This window comes from Falco cherrug, chromosome 5 (genome assembly GCF_023634085.1).
Source record: "Falco cherrug isolate bFalChe1 chromosome 5, bFalChe1.pri, whole genome shotgun sequence".
Classification (NCBI taxonomy): Eukaryota; Metazoa; Chordata; class Aves; order Falconiformes; family Falconidae; genus Falco; species Falco cherrug.
This window is the reverse complement of record NC_073701.1, coordinates 50215522-50237580: the sequence shown is the minus strand read 5'-3', so window position 1 is coordinate 50237580 and position 22059 is coordinate 50215522. Positions and strand designations below refer to the sequence as shown.

Here is a 22059-nt window from a genome sequence, read left to right as displayed (position 1 = left end):
CACTAAAAATAGTTATCTTCATAGCCACCCAGAACAATGTATTTACCACCAACTAGTGAATTACTGCCCATCACTAAATAAATTAGCCATGTGCACACTCTGAAACAACCCCAGTTATGAGCTGGAACACCTTTACATTCTACCCTTTTATGGACCATTACTAGGCAGAGCTCAGAACTCTTTACACAATTGACCTCACAGCTGGGATGACCTAAGAGTTTAAAAATGCTAAAATACACCAAGGTTTAGCTGTCAGGTTTTATGATTATGTTCTTGTTTTCCTCAGTTTCTTTCACAAGCACTTCTTGCAAAGCAGTGTCTTTGAACCAGGCTAGTTATTTTGTGTTTGCCTTGACTGCACTTTTCAAAGAAATCAAAGCTTATTGAATGCAATGAGTGGGCCCAACATCTGATGATCCAAGGTGGCGGACTGTACTGTTTACCATGAATTTTAATAAAAAAAAAGAGAGTCATTACTTCTACCTTTGCTCTTCCTTTTAACCTGTAGAAATAGCTGAGAAGCTGTTTTAATGTTCATCTTGCTAATGGTATAATTGACAGAATGATTAACTAAATGAATGAAGCACAAAAGGCCAAGAACAGAGTACTTACTGAATAGCTTCATGAAGAATTAACTGAGAAAGTACATTAAGGTCTGATTTATTTTAATAAACTGGTTATACGGAAAAAAAATCCTTATCCATCTGAGCTAGCGTCACTCTTCTGAAGCATCAAACAGAAGCGCACAGGGACTACAGGGACTACACACATCTTAAAATTAAGATTCACTCCTCAGTATCATCTTGTTTCTGCATTTTTATGGGTGAGATCAATCTCCAGTTTATATGCATAGATGAATTTTTGTTGTTCTTCACACTTTCTGTCAGGGTTACTGTAAGAAAATCTTCTTACAATCTTCCTGCAAAGTCAGATCAATTTTATCAGCTTCTTGCTAGAGGTTTCTGTAAACTATGGAAACAAGCAAAGCTCACCTTCAACCTCCTGTGTTTAGCAATCCCAATTCTGCAGTTTTTATTTCATCACTAGGAGTGACATAAACACCTGGATCGTTATCAGGCAGAGCTTCAAGTGGCCGAGCATCCTGGCTGCATATTGCTAATCACATTCACTTTCTTGATCTTTTCCTTCACACAACTGGGAAGGATATACCTTTTCTAGGCTTCCAAATCACTGGTCATTTACACTGCTACCTTCTGTAACATCTAATGTTCATAATGATGCACAGTCATCATCACTGGCAAGTAATTCTGCTCATGAAATAAAAATAAATAATACAAAAAGAACCACAGCTATCCCTTTACTCTTCTTACAGAAACAGTTCAGTCTAATGAAGTCCTAGATGGGTAGAGAGCTAGCAGTGTAGCTACTAAAAAGAAAAAGTCACCTCAAATTCAGAAGTGATGAGAATGGTATTACACGTTACATAAAAGCATACATTGTAAATGAGCATGGGTGTAAAACAGAGGAGCTAATGGCCTGGGTTTGCAACAAAAAAGCATCATCATCAGAAGAAATCCTTTAGGCTTCCTTCTATAACACCATTGATTTCACCTCTGAATTTGTACCACGCAGCAGGAGTTGTGACTTTCCCATACAAATGATCAGGGTATATACAATGGGTAAGACTACACACTTCAAACAGGCATTTCAAACAAGTATCTCATTACACCTTACCCAAATCATGTTTCTGACTCTCTTAGCTAAGGTTTGTTTAGCAGTTATGTCTTTAACAATGACCAGAAGTCACTTGAGGAAACTCAAAAAAAGATGTGTAAATCCTAGCATCAGTGTAAGTTATCACAAAAATCTATTTTTAAAATGATTATTTTTTCCCTATGAGCTACATATCTCTGTTTAGACAAAGAGAATCTGTGGTGCCTCCAAGGTACTTTTGAGAAAGTAATTTCATATTAAGGTAGATATTTTGTTTCCAGGCTTGTGGTGGGTGCTAAATATTTAATTTTTTACTTGTGTGTGCATCTGTCTCTGTGTGCAGAGGGAAGGTAATATGTGTCTGTAAATTCATGTATATGAGCATATAGGTACATACGGTGTGTATATATCTGTGTGGAAGTGTGTCCTAGGCAGGTAAGTTACGCTGCAGAGAGTCTTCCCTGGCAATCACCAACCAATTCATTTAAAAGCATGATTGCAACTCTTGAAAACACAGGGATAGGATACACATTTATAATGTGTGTACATATACATATAAATAAGATACACATTTATAATGAGAAAGCAAAAGTGTCAAATGACCCCACAATTCACAGGACCAGAGCAGTGACTACTTACAGCCATCTCTGGACTCTACCTTTTAATGGCAAACCCTGTAGAAGACTAATTATTTATTAATAACTGCAAAAAGAGAAATGGCAAACGGAAACAAGAATTTTCAGTTTTCCAGAAAACCTCCTCTGTCATAAGCTAGATCAGTCAAATATAAATGCCCTCTCTCGCTTTACCTCCATGATAACTGTGTGTTTAGGGTGGGCTACTGTAAAGAAACAGCTCACAGGAGAGACTACACAGAATAAACACCTATGACTGCAGCTTTCTTAAGTGTACCAATAAAAAAAGATCAAAACTGCCTGAGATTCTGGGACTGCCAGACTGAAGGCAAGTAATACTACAGGCAAACAAAGGCTTCCTTGACCTGGGAACCATCTTAATACTATCAAGAGTTACACTCTTGTGTTAAAAGGATTTTCCAGGAAATACGTTAATGTCTACGTAACACAGGCTAATCGTAGGCTGTGTAGCAGAAGTAGTCAGTGTGAAACAGAGCGCAGTGCAACTGCCCTCCCCTTCACAGGTCACTGCAGGGTCCCACTGCATTCTTTTCACAATGAATAACCTTGTATTTAAATATCTGTAGTGGATTTAATTTACAAATGCTGGCCACTTCCACCGGGAAACTAATGCTTCCATCAGAAAAGCAAAGCTGTTAACTCCACTGGTACCCTCACCAAGGAAGGTAACAAGCATTGCAGAAATTTAGCAGAATACAGTGCAGTATTAGAACTCATTCTGTAAATGCCTATGGAGATTATTGGTAGGGTTCAAGATTTCACTTTTAAAGCAACTGGCATTCATGAGTTGTGAAAATAATGTAAAGAATAAGTTATTTTTTCCCCCTAACACTCCCAGTATGTTCTGTTATGCAGATTTTACATAGACAGGCACATCCACAATGTACTTGGGGGCTATTTGGATGGAAATAGAAAAGCTATGGAGCAAGACAGAGCCAGCCTAGATGTAAACAAGCTGGAACTGCTGGCAGCTGTGCTGTTACAAATAAAACTGCCTTCCCCACTGTCTTCTCACTTATCAATTTTGACAGAAGACTGTTGTGACTTCTCATAAACAGCATCGAAAAGGACAAATCACATTGGGTGTCAGATTTGCCAGAATGGATTTGGTTGGTAGCTTACCATAAAGAAGCAGAGGGTTATCTCCATTCCACACGGTGGGGAAAAACAATGCTTTGTCCAAGGGGTGGGGGCTCTACCTTAAAGGCTAAAGTCTCATTTAATCCTCATTTTTTAAAGTCTGGTTTAGATTTAAGAATCTCTGACACAAGATTTGTTTACATCAAAGCAGAAAGGAAAAACATCAGCAAGCATTTCTCAAATGCATAATCCAGAAGCAAACAGAACACAGAATGAGAAATATTGAAAAACAAAATCACTTTCCTGCTGATCCCTGCTTTACAGCTAACTTAGAGCCACATGCTGCTTTGTGTCCAGACAAAGACTGCTCTGGGACAGCAGGATGCTGTAGAAAATGATACCAGTGTTAAAAAGAAAGAAAGAAAGAAAGAAAAAAAAGTAGTAGCAGAAAAACCCAGAATTAATGTGGTGACATATAGGCACCTATTAATGAAATAGCATCTTGCAACTGTAGGAGCAGAATTTGGCCCTGTAGTTGATGAATTCTTTGATAATGAAGCTCCACTGGATATGGGAATTCATACTTTCCCAGCAGCTCTGGAGTGAAAATTTTTGGTGCGCACTATAGTCACTCCCATAGTAGGAAATCAAAGAATGGAGTAACTTAAGGCATGGCAAGTCTGCCAATCTATGTTCAGCAGTCTGATGTGTGATGATCAGTAACAGTCTGATGGCTGTGAGTGGGAGAAGGAAGACACCCAAGTGTCAGCTGAAACTCCCAACAGGTGAAGGACAGGGGGCAGATGGCAGTCACAGAGCAGTCAGGGGAATGGGCTGGGCTGGATGCATGGTGGAGTTGGACTACAAATGTGAGAAACCTTTGATCACTGTGCTATGAGCAAATTTAGTGTTGCAATGAAGAGTCTAAGCCAGGGGTCCTCAAACTTTTTAACCAGGGGGCCGGTGCGCGGATGCAGTGGCAGGCAGTCACCTGCGGCTGCTTGGTTTCCCCCCCAGCCCCGGCGGGGGGGTTCTGTTAATACCGGGGGCCGGATTGAGGACCCCGGGGGTCTGTATCCGGCCCGTGGGCCGCAGTTTGAGTACCCCTGGTCTAAGCATATGGGAATAAGATAAACACAGCTTTTAATGTGGGCTTTGCAGGCTTGGTGTAGCCTTTCTGACTTGCTTTTAAAGGACATTTCAAGCCTTGAGCCTAAAGACACATGGTGGACTTTACAGTGAGTGTATCTCATAAGGAAGTAAAGGAAGGAAAATAAAATAATCCTTTACAGACTTCATGGCTGCAAAAGGCTCAACAGCTGACAGTATATCCTCCAGGAAGTCACAAACATCCATGAACCTGAGTTTTCCCCTTTAGCTAGCATGCATAACACCAAACCTTCAGATCCCTGTCAAAAAGATGAATTGAAAAAATCAACTCTTACGGGAATTATTAAACGCTATTAAAAAAAAAAATTTCCCCTGTTGTCTGGATGATCACACTTATTGCAAAGCAAAATGTCCTTAGCATACATTGTTATTTCAACTAAGCCATGGTCTTACTTTCATCCCTAAATTTTCCACTTCCCATTAATTCTCTTTATTTCCGTTCTTTCCCCATGGTCCAATAATGCTAATTTATTAGAAGTACTTATCTATATACATATATTTTCCTACGTTACATATGCAGATATGTTTTCACCTGCTTCAGACGCAGCACCCCTTCTGGTATGTTCTGCACTTGAGAAAACCATGAAATCTTGCTTTCTGAGCAGAGAGATCCATGATGAACAGCTTATATATAGTATTTCTCAGCAACCAGCTTTGGTCCTCACTTTTGGTCTTCCACTCAATACATGTGTGAAGTTGCAAGGATATGGGAAGAGTTTAAAGTATAATTAACTAGCTGATGATATGCAGTGAAGGGTTTCCTTTTCACTAATCTTAGATTCTACATTCTCACTTTCTTCTCATTGAACAAAGTAGGTGGGAATAGCACAGACGAGGCATAAACTGAACCTTATGGTAAAATGAAATTAGCAGACTGGAGTAGTAACTATTCCTTTGTGTAGTATGTGTGAACATACTAAACTGTCACATTGGCTCACAGCCTCTATATTCCAAAGGAGTCCTTTGCTTTTGGACAATTTTGACAAAAAGTAAAATAAAGAGATTTATTATTACATGTGTTGAAGAAAAAAAATCTGACTTTTCATTAAAGCTTCTGTCCTGATCCCCATTACTGAAAGTCTGTGGCTTTCAGCATTGCAGAATAAGGCAGCTAAGGAATCACTGGTCTCAGCCATTCAAGGAGTGTGCAGGAGAAACTCCTCAAACTTTACCAAACTTTACCTTTTTTGTTTTAGGGCTTTCCAGAATTTGCTCTCCAATCTATTTTCCAATGAAAACAGCTTTGTCATAAAATGTTAGAACGGACCTCCTCTTGGTTTTCAGGTAGGAATAAAGCACTCCATGTCCGGGTAGAAGTCCATTAACTGATTAGGGGACTGGAGTACATCTCCTATGAGGGGAGGCTGTGAGAACTACATTGGTTAGCTTTTTAAAGAGACTTTCTTAATAAGGAGATCTTATTGCTTCCTTCAAGTACAAAACGCAAGAGTCCAGAGAAGTCAGAAGCAGACTCTTCCTGGAAGTGCACTGACTGTGACAGCCAGGCGAGAGAACAAACATGAGCTGCTACTCAGAAAATTCCAATTAGATATTTACGGAAGTGCTTCTCACCATGAGGGTAGTGAAAGACTGCAAGAGTTGTCCAGAGACATGGTAGGCTGTATACTGTAAAACACAACCAACTATATCAGCTATAAGCAGCACCTACTTCTTTGGTCTTCTATGACAGGCTCTCTCTGCAATTTCTGGACCTGCCTCAAATAGTGGCACTTGAAAGCAACCTGGAAAATTTTGTGGTGACATCCAGTGAAGGGAATGGGACAGTACTAGCATATGACACCAGTGCTAAAATCTTTACAGTTACTTCAACATTTCTGTTTGCTATTGATTGTGTTGGTGATTAAGGTCTGGAAAGTGTCCAACAGCTGCAAAAGCTCTATGTACTTAGAAACCAGCCTCCACACTTGACATTGTCAGATATATCCTCGTCTGTCCATTAATGTACTCTTTGATACAGCATTGACCTCCTCAGGAGAAGACCCCAATGTCTGGAGTTTTCTTGACTCTAATGGTATAAAAATATTCAAATCTGTCATGCTTCAAAGAGTAGAGGAAAACCTGGTGAAAGTAAGAATTCTGATAAGATCAGGAACTTTAAGCCCCCAGTAGAAGACAGCTATTCCCCTTCCAAAAACCATACACTGCAGCTGTTTCTAAACCTGATTCCCAATTCCTAAGTTTATTAAAGAGCCCCTTCATAGCTTAAACCTCTTTCTAAACTGTAGCAAGTGCCTTTTTCTAGCCAACAAGCCTTAGATACACAAAGTCTAGTCACTTACAGGTTGTCATAGCTGCAGTTCAAATCAGCTGAGAAACACTTGGCATAATTAACTTTCACTTTTTACAATAAATTTCATCTATTGCAGGTAAAATCATACTTTATTTTTGCTGTATTTCAAAACATTACTGCCCAGCACTTGCCTGTCTGAACATCATTACTGCTGCCTGCCTGCTTTGGGCCTGAAACGCATCAGAAGATTTATTTGCCTCATCAGCACTTTCTAAACACCCAGCCAGCCAATCAAAATGGGGAGGCACAGCAGATGTGCAAACATCTGCTGCAGCGAACATTTATCTGCAGAGCAGAACATGAAGCTGTAGATTCAAACTCCTAACCAGTTACAGTTCCACACATTTGGACAGCCTTGATCTACAACTGTGGGAAGGCTATTTTGGAATATTAATTAAAATCAGGTTGAAAATGTAATTCTTCAGTTTTAGACAGCTGTGAAAAACATACCTTCCTGTAATTCAGTTTACGCCTTTCAGACACAATAAAGGCAAAATACTATTAAAAAGCTAAATTTAAAGTTGAACTTATAAAATTAGAAATTCTTAGCAAGCATTAAGCCAAAATTCCACCCCATCCATGCTCTTGTTTACTTTGAGATACATACGTATTAAAATATGTGTAGCTAAAATATGCAGATTTTAATCACATACATGTGCCTATAAATCAAGCACATAAAGCAATAGGCAATGACTTTTAAAACACGTTTTTATTTTCCTGGCACCAAAATGAGGTCTATGGGCATCATATCCATGCTGAGTTTCAGCTGTTCAAACTTCTGTTGCACATGGAAATGTCCTCCACCCCCAAACACATACTTGTATAGATTGATGAAATCATGAGATGAAATACAAAGCAAACTCATCATCTGCTTTTTTGATGCACAATACAGTTTCACCTGTATTCCTGCTCACCAAACCATGCCCTCCAGGAATGACTATCACATTCTCTTTGAAGAGCTGCCTCATTAAATAAAAAAGCAAACTTCTAGAGAAAAGACCTCTCCTGCTTTTTTGATTTCTCCTCTGAAGGGCCAGCATGCATAATATTGAAACCTTGTTTAAAGTCCATTTTCCCATAAAAGGTTCGTTCTTGCTAGGGGGATTTGGCCCTTGCTTCCTGTGCTCTTGAATTTCCTAGGATACTAAGCTTTAAAATAGCAACATTATAATATGCTGGTTAACATGACTTAGGTTATTTTTAAAAGAATATGTAGAATAAATTATTTTCACCTGTCTTTTGTCTGTATAGCTAAATTCCATGTCTCCAAGACAGACTACATGAACTTTCAAGCAGAAGGCATATGAAAAATAGCATTAATAAAATCCTTAGAAACATTTTCACTGTAAAGCGTATTGGGAGGTAGGTGGTATAATAGTATAAAAACTCTCTAAACAAAACATTTCTCTAAAACATAAGATTTATAATCCAAAGATTTCCATAAATATGAAAATATTGCCAGCACCTTTCTCTTCCTTTGCTGAGTGAAAAACATATACCATATGTTGTAATGTTGCCCAACAATAAAGTGCTGCTGAACTAAGCTCACTTTTCTTTATTTTCCTGGAAAAACATAAGCTCTGACAACAAGGAAAAATTTTTATTAGATTTCAGGTGAAATGAGGAGTAACCCTGTGTTTGTTTTATGAAATCATGAAACCAAATGAGTATCACTGACTTGATATATTTTCCTCTTGTTTTAAAACACAATAAACGGTAATAACTTTGATAAATTTGCCCATGTCAGTTTTGTGTCTTTTTCTCCCCACTCTCTCGTGATCCTCTGTAGTTGCGGACACAATTCAAATTCCTAAATTGGGATATTCATTACTTAGGGGAGGTGAGATGACAGCAACTTCACCTGCTTTGAATGTCAGAATTTTGTGATGACATCCAGTAACACATTTAAAATAAACAAACAACTGTGGCAGAAACTACACTGACATCCTCTTCCACCTAAATGATCCAATGACTAGCAAGGAAGAAGAGTGATTTAATGGCCAAAAACCAGATGCATTACAAGTAAAGGCTCCTGGGTTTTACTGCCAGTTCTGTCACTGACTGGCTTGGCAAGTCTCTCAATATGACTGTCCTTAGCTCACCTGTTCGTGAATTCCTGTAGCAATACAGAACATAGTAACACTGAAGAACCTCAGTGGAATGGTATTAAGTTTAATTAAATTATAATTGAAAAAGACAGATGAAAAAGTAAAAGGAAAAGACTGCTCCTTTTGCCACTCCTCTGTTCATTTACAGTGTACAATTGGCCACAGTTAGCGAGAAATTACATATTTATTATTGTCTATGTGTAAATAAATTATGCTGACTTAAATCCCCAGGCATTTTAAAAATAAAAATGCCAGTGAAGTATATAATCTTGTGCTGTAGTACACCAAATGCATGCTAAAAGAGTCTTCTTTTAATTATTGCAGTGTTATTCAAATAATTACAGAAAAAAAAAAAATCCCAGTACCACTTCTGCATTTTAGCTTTGACCTTTTCCATTTCTAGTCTGTAGTGACAGTCAGCTGGATCACAGGCCAGGTGTTTGCCACTCAGAACTCCTTTTGAGTTAAAAGGGAAAAAACTCAGGGAAGGATTTTAGAAGCCCCAGCCATTTTAGCATATTCTCAGGTCCAACTGAAACAACTCTAATACCTATTTATTTGTTCAGGAGGCTTCCTCACAAGCTTTTCAGTTAATAGCTTTGAAATACAGTCCATTTTTTTCTCTGGATTTGTATGATATCACAGGTAGGAATCGAAAAAAAACCCACCCCAAGACCCCACAAACCAGAAAAACTCTCAGAAGAAACCAAGACCACAGATCACAGGCACACACGTACCTGTGCACCTCCTTCATGATACTTCTTAGCAGGAGATACTATATAGTATTAAGAGTTGCCACCAAAAATCAGAATAACAGTGCCAGTAAAATATCTCTATACCACGGGGCATCCACGATTCAGCCATAACTGCTAGGCGGTTACGAAGTGATGGTCAGAAAACAAACATAATGCAGTAAATCCCAGTTTATCTAATCCCACTCTGAGCTGTCAGATCAGTCCCTCCACCACAACAGCAGCTGCATAAGGTAAGGCATGTGGTGAGAGGTATCAGCTTTCCCATTAAATCTACACCACACTCACCAGCAAGCCTTTTCACATTCCCCTTACCACACCAGCCTGCTCGGATGACAATGGAAAGACACAACCTTGCCCATCATTTCAGCTCTTCTATGCTGCAACACCCACATTCCTATCAGGATTCTTACTTCTTGAAGCCTTCTCTTTTAAATTACATCTGGTTGTTGCTGAATTCAAAACCTACCTTTTATTCACTAAAGGCTCTTCTTTGATTCATCCCGAGCTCTAAGAAGCTCAGGGAAAAAAAGAATCCAATCACAGTAGGAAATACAGAAGAAACAAGCACAACCTCATAGTGAGTCATAGAGGTATTAGCAGTTCTGCCCCTTCACATCACTGTCAGCCTACCTAGACATGGCTGGAACTTGGCTTGAGTGATCCCTGCCAAAAAAAGGTTTCTCTCTCTCTCCCACCCCTTTATACTGTTAAATAAAAACCATGACTTAATAGCTGTGCAGAGAAATTCCATGCTACATGTAAAGAATTTCTAGAAAACTCTTATCTAACAAATGTTTTCCATTCTGATGGTTGCACATCCATCTTCTGGGTTATCTTTGTTGTACAGAAACACGCACCAGGTAACAAAACAAAGAGCTTGACTGCAGTGACTGGGAGTGCTGGCAGCATCTGCACAGAAGCTGCTTCCATAAAAGCTGTTTATTCAGGTGTTAGCAATTGAAGTAGGAGCTCCAAATGCGTTGCCGCAAGTGCCTGTAATGCTCGCACAGGGGTGTTTGCAGGCTATCACAGCTCTGAAGGGAGCTGTTACAGGGTATCAGCTCAGTAATCCTCATGTTAAAAAGCCCCTAAATATGTATTTACAAGATAGACAGATCTGTTTGGTTTACTGGTTAAATAATCCATGTGTTGAAAAGGCCTTAAATACGAATTCAAAGGGCAGGCAGGTCTCTCCTGGCCTATTACAGCAGTGGTGGGCCTTTCAGAAAGTCACTGGAGACCACACAGTGGCCCACCAGGGCCTCAACCCGCAAATACCTATGCGTCAAGTAACTTTATTCAGATAAACAGCCTCACTCTGACTGCTAATCTGAACAAAATCACTCCCTTTTTTGTTCTAAGGAAAAAATATCAATAAAATCAAACACCAAAAGCGTTACATCACAGAAAACGGAAATCTGAATTTGCACCTGAAACACCTTCCCTCATCATGATGGGACGAGTGTTACTGGAAGAGCAGGCCATTGCGCTACTGCTCTATTGCATCTGCTGCAATGCTCAGATACAGAAAGAGAAATGAAGACAATAGGATAAAATTGTCTCCTACAGGGATTTTAAATGTTCAGTGAGAGGAGGTCTACACAAAACCTTACTCATGGCCAGTTCTCAAAGCTTTCTAGCTTTTTTCTCTTCAAGGCCTATTTTTAGTAATTTGTGTGAACAGCTGACAGCATCTGATCCAAAAATGCTCAGGTCAACAGGAAAACTTAGCAATTTCAGCGGGTGTGGATCAGGCCAGTGGTAAACTTAAAGGACTAATCTACATTTACAGTTAACAGACTTGTGAGTGCAAATACTTATCAAAACATTTAAAATGAACGACTGTGCATTACCATAAATTAGCACTTATATTCAACACACATACACACACATTTATTTCCTTATTCTGACTGAAAATCTGTCCCTTGGGTCTAAAAAGCAGAACATGAACTTAAGACTATTCATTTTTGCCCTGAGGTATGAACCAGCCCTCAGAGCACTAGAGGTTGCTCCACTTAGGAAGAGATACTGATAATAGAGTAAAGCAACTTTCATACAAATCTTCTAATTTCCAGAAGTCCTATTTTCCAGAGCACAGGAGGAACCAAAACGGTATGTGTGTAGTTTCTAGCTCACGCTTCAAGTTTCACAGAAGCATCAGGTGGGAGAAATCTCACATGGATTTTTCTCAAAATACTGTGCCCTTTTGTGGGTGCTGTTCCCTGCAGGACCTCTGATCCTTTAATTGTTTGGACACAAAAAGCTTCATACAAACTGGCCACAGAAAGATTTCACCTGTACATGCCTCATGTGGTTGTCTGTTGATCTACTGACATGCACTAACTTCCTGAGCAAAAAGGTAAAATAAAGAAGCAAAAAGGTAAAATAAAGAAAAATGGTTTCTAAGACCTGAAGTGAAAAGCATCAGAGTACCTTACATTTTCATACACGGTCAACTCAACCCTTCACAACTTCTCCCAGGTACTGGTTTTAATCCTGCCTCAATCTGTCAGCACTAGCATTTGCATACATTAAAACCAGAGTCATCAGATACAGGCAGGCTAACACAATGGCTGCCACTCTGCCTTTTTCACTCTGAAAATGCTAATCCTGGCATGGTGTACCATTGATGTGGTTTTCCAGGCTCCTGCCAACTATGTCATTGTATTGAAGCAATCACTTGCCTAGAAATGAGAACAAATCAGAGCTGGGAAGTCTTTTAGGCAATTACGTTGGTCTCCGCACATTCACATCAACTAACACTCAACCTCACTCCAACAAAAATTCCTCAATTCTGAAAGCAAACTTCAGCCTACTTGTCCTGTTCAGCTGGCATAGAGTTAATTTTCTTCTTAGTAGCTGGTGCAGTGCTGTGTTTTGGATTTGGTGAGAACAATGTTGACAGCAAACTGACATTTTTAGTTGTTGCTGGGTAATGTTTATATTAGGTCAAGAACTTTTCAGTTTCTTGGGCCCTGCCAGCGAGAGGGCTGGAGGGGCACAAGAAATTGGGAGGGAACACAGCCAGGGCAGCTGAACTGAACTAGCCGAAGAGATATTCCATGCCATATAACGTCATGCTGAGTATGTATAAACTGGGGGAAGAAGAAGGAAGGGGAGGACATTCAGCATTATGGTGTTTGTCTTCCCAAGTAACTGCTATGACTGATGGAGCCCTGCTTTCCTGGAGATGGCTGAACACCTGCCTGCCCATGGGAAGTAGTGAATGGATTCCTTGTTTTGCTTTGCTTGTGTGCGTGGCTTTTACTTTACCTATTAAACTGTCTTTATCTCAAAACATGAGTTTTCTCACTTTTACTCTTCCAATCCTCAGCCCCACCCAACTGTGGGGGGAGTGAGTGAATGGCTGCATGGTGCTTAGCTGCCAGCTAGAGTTAAACCAAGACACTGTTCTTCCTCATATATGCAACAAGTTACCTCCACCCACTGCTATTCCCGCTCAAGGATGTCTACTTTTGCTGTTTGTAAGAAGCTTTCAGCTAGAAATAAGAATCTTTTCCTATCTCAGATATACAAGATTTTAAAAGCTGTAATTCCCCAGAGATATTTGCACTCACAGCAGAAACCAATCACTTCCCAATTTGCTTTTGCTCAAAAGCTACTTCAATACATAGATGGTATGAAGGTCTCTGCCCTTGGACCTGTTGACTAAATGACACCACCTGCTTGTGCCTGCTTGTAACATCCTATTTTCTTCTGCTGCTCTTACTGAAAGGCAGTCTCCTCAGACTGAATACATAGGACCAGACATCTGTGATGCTTTCTTTCATCCAGGTTTGTCTTTACAACATTATTTGAGTGGGTTTTTTTTACCTTTTTTTCACTGTTCCACCATTTAAGTGACTTTGTCCCATTAATTTCTGTATTACTGCTGATGTTCCAAACCAAGTATATAATGTTTCTCTCTCCTGGATAGTAGGTTCAGAAATGTTATTAAAGAAGTGCATGTCCATTAGCTTATTTACTCCTCCCCAGCACCAGTTCTGTTCCTCTCACAAGGACAAATTTTAGAGTCATGTTTAACACAGATTTCCTGGGAGCTGTGATGCTTTTATTCCTTTCACTTCACTGGTACCACAGAGTGTGACATATACTCATCACATGACATAATTCCAGCAGCGCAACAGCCGCTCACAGCCAGACTGGGTGGATTTGTCCTGAGTATTTTTGGCTCTCTTTCAGTGATACCAACTGCAAGTCCAACTGAGCATTTACAAACTGGTCAATTCCTGCTTTATCTTAAAAGTCCTCATGACTATCTGGCTATGCCAACATTGCAAATCTTTTGATCTCTTCCCCCCGACACTGACTGATGGTGGCTCTGACCCCTGTCTCAATATCTATCAACAATTCGGCTTCCTTTTAGGACAAGTTTTGCAGGAGCAACATAAGAATGCTCAAGCTGGCTATCAGCAATCTCCCAGCTTTGTCATCTTCCCAGCCATTTGTTTAAAGTATGGTACTGTATGGAGCCTAATGAGCCTCCCAGGGAGAATTGGCTTATACTTGAGTTCATTGTGGTATGACAATCTGAGCACAACCCACTGGGTTTTTCAAGCTTACAAATGGAGAAGAGTCTTGTAAGTGTCTAATCCTACCAAATCCATTGGCAAGTGTAAGTCCATATCCCCAGTGCTGGCTATCATGTGTGATCCTCCTGTTTGTTTCTTGTGGTGGCAACTCAGGTACTTCAATGCCAGCAGATATCTGTAAGCAAGTTCCAAGATGATCAAAGCTTTCCAGGACATTCCCTTTCTTGGAAAACTTTCTTGTTTACAGCACATCAGTTGCTAGTCATCTTATTTTCTTACTTCCTGATTTGTCTGAGTATTTCGTATTTGTGTCTCAGAACTGATGTATTCTTCACAAACCATTTCTAGGAAATAAATGAGGTGGTGTTCTAGTTCTTTTCTGCTCACTATGTTGTTTCAGTCCTTTTCTGAAATCTCCAGGTTTGGCTTTGAATCCATATAAAATTACTAAGTTTACCACAGAGACCTGTCAGCTGCTTATCTGTATCATTTTAGTACAACAGGAATGCTAATGTACAGCTTGGAAACTGGACCCCACTCCTGATACCAGCTAGGTTTTTTGCTATGTGTGATTAGAATCACAGAATCATAGAATCACAGAAAACATCATAGAATGGTTTCGGTTGGAAGGCATCTTAAAGATCATCTAGTTCCAACCCCCCTGCCATGGGCAAGGACACCTTCCACTAGACCAGATTGCTCAAAGCCCCATCCAGCCTGGCCTTGAACACTTCCAGGGATGGGGCATCCACAACTTCTCTGGGCAAACTATCCCAGTGGCTCATGACCACCATAGAAAAAATTTCTTACTAATATCTAATCTCAATCTGCCCTCTTTCAGTTTAAAGCCATTCCCTCTGTCCTATCATTACAGGCCCTTGTCAAAAGTCCCTCTCTAGCTTTCCTGTAGGCCCCCTTTAGGTACTGGAAGGCTGCTATAAGGTCTCCCTGAAGTCTTCTCTTCTCTGGGTTGAACAACCCCAACTCTCAGCCTGTCTTCAGAGGGGAGGTGCTCCAGCCCTCTGACCATCTTTGTGGCCCTCCTCTGGACTTGCTCCAACAAATCCATGTCCTTCTTATGCTGGGGGCCTCAGATCCAAACTCTGCTCCAGGTGGTGTCTCATGAGAGCAGAGTAGATGAGAAGAATCACCTCCCTTGACCTGCTGGACATTCTTGTGATGCAGCCCAGGATACGGTTGGCTTTCTGGGCTGCAAATGCACAAGGCCGGTGCATCATGTTGAGTTTTTCATCAACACCCCCAAGTCTTTCTCCTCAGGACTGCTCTCAATCCATTTTCCACCCAGCCTGTATTTGTGCTTGGGATTGCCCCGACCCATGTTCAGGACATTGCAGTTGGCCTTTCTGAACTTCATAAGGTTTGCACAGGCCCACCTCTCAAGCCCGTTAAGGCCCCCCTGGATGGCATCCCGGCCCTCCAGCCTGTTGACTGCACCACACAGCTGGGTGTCGTTGGCAGACTTGCTGAAGGTGCACTCAATACCACTGTCCGTGTTGCTGACAAAGATGTTAAGCAGTACCAGTCCTAACACTGACCCCTAAAGAACACCACTAAGGTTTACATTACATTGTTCACATTAGATGATTCACTAAGGTTCACACCAGAGAGTTGTTAAAAAAAAATATATATGGTAAAATCAGGGAGCACTGATACAATCCTCCTCCTACAGAAAGAATGGTAATAACAATAAACGTCTTTCCCCTGAATACAGGAGAAATCAAATGGTGGGAGACAGAGAATGCTTTGTGCTTCTTCCACCCATTCTGCAGCCCGTAGGGTGGCATGAGCAGAGCTTCTGCACTCTCTCTTCTTGCTCCTTTCACCCTTAGATGGTGGATGGACGATGTTGATTTTAACTTGTTTTCCCAAGTGCTTGAGCATTTTTTCCTTCCCTGAATGCTGCTTCCCACAGCAACTTGTGGAGCTATGCTGGAAATGAGTTTGGGCAGCTGGGCTAGGTTAAAAACAACCCCTCTAAAAATTTGATTTTAGAAAGTATTGGATTACTTCTCACATCTGTTTTACAGAAAGTAATGTTGGCATAACTAAGGGGCTAGAAAACATCAGGGCTAGCGCAAGACTGAGTGGCCACAGCAGGGTACACCTAAACCAATACTACTGTTGAGACCTTGACAGCATTGGACCACAGCCTCTGCTCCACTCGCTGTCCTGCTGCTTCTCCCCTGGACTGTCAACAGCAGCTAGTACATCCCTTTTGACTCCGTCCTTTATGAGACTTTTTTGGATGGAGATATATATCTCTGGGGACAATGCTCTCAAGTCTTCCAGCTACCTAGTTACAGCAAGGGAGCTTAATAATGTTTTATAAGGACCTGAAATAACAGATAATACAACCAATGAGTAACCTAAATCATAATATTACCATATGGACCTAAAATTTGGGAATGCCTTTCATGTTTAGAGCTCTGCTACTTAAAAGCTCTGAGATGTTCTTGTTTCTCCTTCAAAACTTGCACATTTAGTAGAAAATAATCTTCTCAAAGGAAGCTAGACAGTTCTTTCCCTGTTTAAATTTCACATGAAACAATCACTCAGTGAATTTGCCTTGGGCAACTGAATCACAGCTGACAGCAAATTAATGACTATGATGGTGTGATTAGAAGAGATTACAGACAACTGAGAACCTGCCCAAACATTTGCCTTTGTCACAATACTTAGGTCAGCCATTATTAGGGATTAACAATGGTCCTAACTTGATTCCACCAGGTAGACTCTTTAAAAACTGTATTTTAGTATTTCAGTGATATTCTGACTGAAGTGTGAAAAATATTTTTATCTTACTTTTTTTTAATATTCTTTCTAGATACCTACATTACCAATTTATTTAAATATTATTAGAAAAATAGTTTATATTACATTTAAGGAAGAAGTACTATAAACAAACTTGACAGAGAAATTTATTATTATATTACACATGGGGACTCAAAATAGAACTTAAGCTCTGAGACTCTTGTGCTGTGAGATATCACACCAAAACCCAACTGGGAAGAAATAATGATTTCACTAATCCCTAGCAACGATTTTTTGAGGAGTTCAAATAAAAGTTTGCTTGTTCTGATTGAGATTCACTAAGTAGATTATTATTTGATTTTTCTGCTTCCTGGGAACTTAGATTCCCCAGGCTGCTAGAAGAAACGAACAATGAGCTGAACTTGCAATAGAGCATCTTAGCTGCTAAAGACATGATAAAAGTGAACACACGGCATATTTGCCAAAGCTTTTGCCATTCATTTCATTTCCAAATGTCAACCAGTTATACGAAACCTTTAGAAAGGTTTCTTAAGGTAAAGCAAACAGGAGGACAGGATATTTTTAATCTTGTATTAGACATATTTAATTATTTATAATCACTCTTATTTAAAATACAGTAACTTGAACTTGTGCAAAGCACTGTTTAATAATAAAAAGAACCATCTGTTTCTTATGCCTGTCCCTACAAATATTTTGTAACTGGATGACAGTGGAAAACATGAGAAGCTAATGACTGGCCTACAAGAAGACAATTTAGATATTGAAATGAAAACCTAATGAAGATGAACATCACCAATCATGTTAATATGTTGGGAAGCCTCACATAATGATTTTCCAGTGACTGAGAAATAATCCACTCTTGTCACTGTAGAGTACACTGCATTAACAGCAAAGGGAGATTTGTGGTACAGAGCACAATTTCTTATAATTGCAATACTTTCAATGTCAACTATCAGAGAGCAAGTAATAGAAATTATACTAATTTTCTAAGTTTTAGCCTGATCTTACAAACACTCAAGTACACAGTAAAGTATCTGGAAGACTGATCTCTAAGGCATGAGCTACAAGGCAAATTAAATCTTAAAATTAGGGAGGGGGGGAACCAATTAAGTTTCCAGTTACCATTTTTAATTTTGGAAAGGCTTGCCTTAAAGTGTTAAAACTGCAAAAGCAAAAAATCTGAGTTATAGTGTCCACTGTACAAAGATGGAACATATTTAATAAGCCTCCTGGACTTGTATGTAGCCACGTACTGCAGAATTTTGCTTTCACGTTTCACATGTGTAGCCTAACCCCAGTAAAGCCTGTGACATTACACACATATAACATAAAACAGTCTTTGGTGTCTATTTTTAAAGCAGTATTCCCCCTCTTACTTTTCTCAGAGGAGCCTGCTATCAGCTGCGCAAATACCGTACCTGTATTAACAGAAAGAGAAGCTGCAGTGTGCCAGAGATCTTACCTCATACTCAAAGTCCTCTGTTCTATCTGCATCACCAGGCAGGCTGGAAAGATACTCATTACCTTCATAAAATTCATGCTCCACTGGGTGAAGAGAATGGCAGCTATGTGGAACAAAGCAGTACAACATCAGTAGATGAGACAATAGGTTTTTTTAAATTAAAATGTGATTAAAAAAATCCCACTTCTCTGCTTTTTTCTCACCTCTGCAATGTTACTCTGAATGGCCTGACAGCCTGAAAGGAAATGTACCAAGAAGTAGCACAGGCTGGTTTTTTTTTTTCAAAAGCTCATACTCTGTCTGAGTTCATTTTGTTGGTTCTTCTTTAGGCAGATTTACACAGGGTGATTTCTTAAAAAAGTCTGGTTTGGGCCAAATTATTAATTGTGACAATTTGGCATTCCTTATGCTCATAAAGGTACCTAACTCCAGATTCATGTACTGTGTCATGGCCAGGGGCAACTCACTAATTATCTGGTTATAAAGTCTTGAACGTCCACAATCTACAACACACACAGGCTCACAAATTGTTCAAGAACTTGCATCAAACAACTTGCATTATCCTCTTCTGTTAAAGTGACTACAGAACGGTGAAGTGCATTTGAGCAACTGCACATTTTAAAAATGTCAGTAAACTGCACTGTTAAATGGGTTTGGAGCACAAAGAATGAGGTCTTTACAATGTGCACTTAGGTACAGCCTTAAACCTAGGGCTGGATCCCAGCCACACAGCACTGAGTGTGCATCTACCTTAGCAATGGTAAAATTTTTTTCCCCATGCTAAGGGCATGGGAAGTTCAATTACAGCAGCACATAGTTTAGTAGTATCCAGTAACAATTCAAAAATATACACATATTGTGTTCCTAGCTGTGCAGCTGTAAGTGGTAGGCTCAATCCAGCACTTGGCCGGCAACTTCTTTCTGAGATAATCATCTACCCAGCTTCTTCAACTTCTAAAAATGGAGCTACATCAAAATCAAAAGTGGTATGTTCCCCATTAGCATCAATTCTGCAGAGATGTGTGGCAGGTGAGGAAGTCAGTGGAAAGGCTCTAGGGCTATTGTAGTTTTTGCTGGCTACAGACAGAGGGCAAGGGTCACCTGCTTGTGTTTGCATTCAGTTCAGTTTCAAAGAATTCCACTGAGGGATAATGTAATTCATGTCATTTGCCATATGACAGGTGTCATTGGTACAAAAATTGTACTTTTGATCTTTACATTTTTGGAGTTGTTTTGCTTTTGATAAAGGGACCTTTGAATTAAGTAATTTGTCTCCTTGATTTTTTGGTACAAAATTTGGAAGAACAGAAAGCAACAAGACAGCTCTTTCTAGGCTTGAAAAAGCCTTTTTGGTACTTCAGAACTCAGAAGTGTTCTTCTTGACTAGGTCTTAGCTTTGGATGAACAAACACATGAACACAAAGTAAACATGGCCAAGATTCTTTCCTGTGCTCTAATCCATGAGCAGAGTTTAGGAAAACATCACTGAAGCCTGAATGGGACAGTGGTTATCAACAAGTTATTTAAAGTGTTCCTGAGACTTTTTCAAGAGAAGGCTGCAAGCCTTCAATTGCAATACCTCAATCCCACAGGTAATCATCAGGAGAAGATAGACCATACCTGTCTGAAAGTAGAAAAGGACAGATATCAGGAACTGGCGGTGTGGAAGGCCTTAGTTTGGCCAGAGCCATAATGTGCTCGAAAGTGATGTCAGTCTGAGTGCTGGCATCCACAAGCCGAACATCCTGAGAGCTGCCATGAGCTTTGCTAATTGGGGCTCGTCGTAAAACCTGAACTACAATTGGCTCCTTGGCATTGCGAAAAGCTTCCACTGCCTCTTCATGAGTGGCCTTGGAGAGGTCCTTCCCATTGACCTAGAGAAAAACAGAAAAATATACCAATGGTTACTCGCAAAAGAAAAGGCAGCATGAGAAAATGGGTGTAAAATATATGGTGATTAATTATTTGCGTAGTACATCAAGCTACATGCTGACATTGACTGGACCATATTTTGGCATACATGTAAGAGGGAAGACAGAGCTGGGAAGATGAATAAATTTTTCCATCTTTGCTAGAAGTTAGAAATGTTTTGAACTCTTCCATAACTGTCCCAACAGAATCTGAACACAGCAAAGAAACTGAAGTATTAAACCCCGACATTTAAAATTCTTTCTGTCACACTATTTTATTTACCTTATAAAATACCAATAAAAAAGGAGTGGTGCCTTTAATTCTCAATTTCAGCATTTTCTGTGGCATGCAACTGTTTTAAAGGATTTTTGGCACAGCATTGTTATTAATGCAGATGTCAATAAACATGTCTCTGTTGTCTAAAAAGAAACAAGGCCAATTTTCAATGTTTTGTCACTTATCTGCTATGGCCATTATACAGTCATTAAGACCAAAGATAGGAAGATTTGACTAGCTCAGTCAGCTGCTGCTCTTTTAAGGAGAAAGAAATCTAAAGCAAACAAACTGAAGAAATAATTTGCTATGAACAGATGAATAATAAAGCAGAAAACTATGCTGCAAATGCAGCACAGCTTGGCAAAACTAGAAGACTGTGGCAAGGTTCCTCTCTGCTACAGGCAAAGCAGCAAATTCCTCCCAGTCTCGATGAAGCCTTAGGGTATTAAAAAAGGTAACTGCAAGGCTGGGTGGTGCTAAATTCATATGAATTCAGGTGTTTAGAGCAAAATTCCCTAGTACCAGCCCACTAGAAAATGTGAGGGGTAATTTGTCAATGGCAGTCAGTAGCTAACCCCTTGGACACAGGGGCTGTGTGACATCCTTACACAGAAAGTACCATTCTGCTGTTTCCAGAGCAATGGGACTGCTGTTAACTGCCCTCCAGGACTTAACTGTTGTGAGCTGCTGTGGAGATGAGATGGTCCTGTGCTGGGGTAGAAATGCAGGGTTTTCTAGTAAGAAATATGAATATCTGAAGGGTACCAAAACCTGGTTAATATTTATATCCCTGGGAAAATCTCTACACTGGCAGCAAATCATAAATAGGATTGTACTGCAAATTCATGCACAAATTAACTTTGTTGTAAACACAATGAAGTCACAAAACTTCGGCTTAACAAACAAAGTCTAAACCCTCCCCAGAAATGGGACAGACCTCACAACGGACTTTTCCCCAATGCCTGAAAGTACTGTTTGAAACCAAAGATTCTTTGTCACATCACTCTTTCATTCAAGAAATTCCTGCAACTTTCTTGTAAAAAAAGGAAATACATGAACAATAACAATACCAGCAAACTCAAAAGAGCCGTTTAGCAGCCTTCAGTAATATTTTTAAGCTTGTCAGGAGAAGCATTTGCAATTAAAAATGTCACATTTGAGGCAAAACATGTAACCACAGTCCTATTTATGTGGATGGCTATGATACTTTTGACCATTAATTACATGTATATATCAACTCAATACATTTCCAGAGTACATGCTCGAGTACAAGGTAGAACAAGCTTTCCTCTGACACAACTTCCAAAGCA

At 39.8% G+C, this 22059-nt stretch overlaps 1 protein-coding gene across 1 annotated transcript in view; it reads right to left on the bottom strand.

Annotated features, from left to right (window-relative positions):
• PDZRN4 (PDZ domain containing ring finger 4) overlaps positions 1-22059 on the bottom strand; it is a 251411-nt gene that overhangs the window by 25456 nt on the left and 203896 nt on the right. The window contains exons 4-5 of the mRNA XM_055712621.1: positions 20183-20436; positions 18563-18665 (exon numbers count right to left, since the gene is read on the bottom strand). Coding sequence (XP_055568596.1) covers positions 18563-18665; positions 20183-20436 — 357 coding nt within the window. The remainder of the gene's footprint in view (positions 1-18562; positions 18666-20182; positions 20437-22059) is intronic.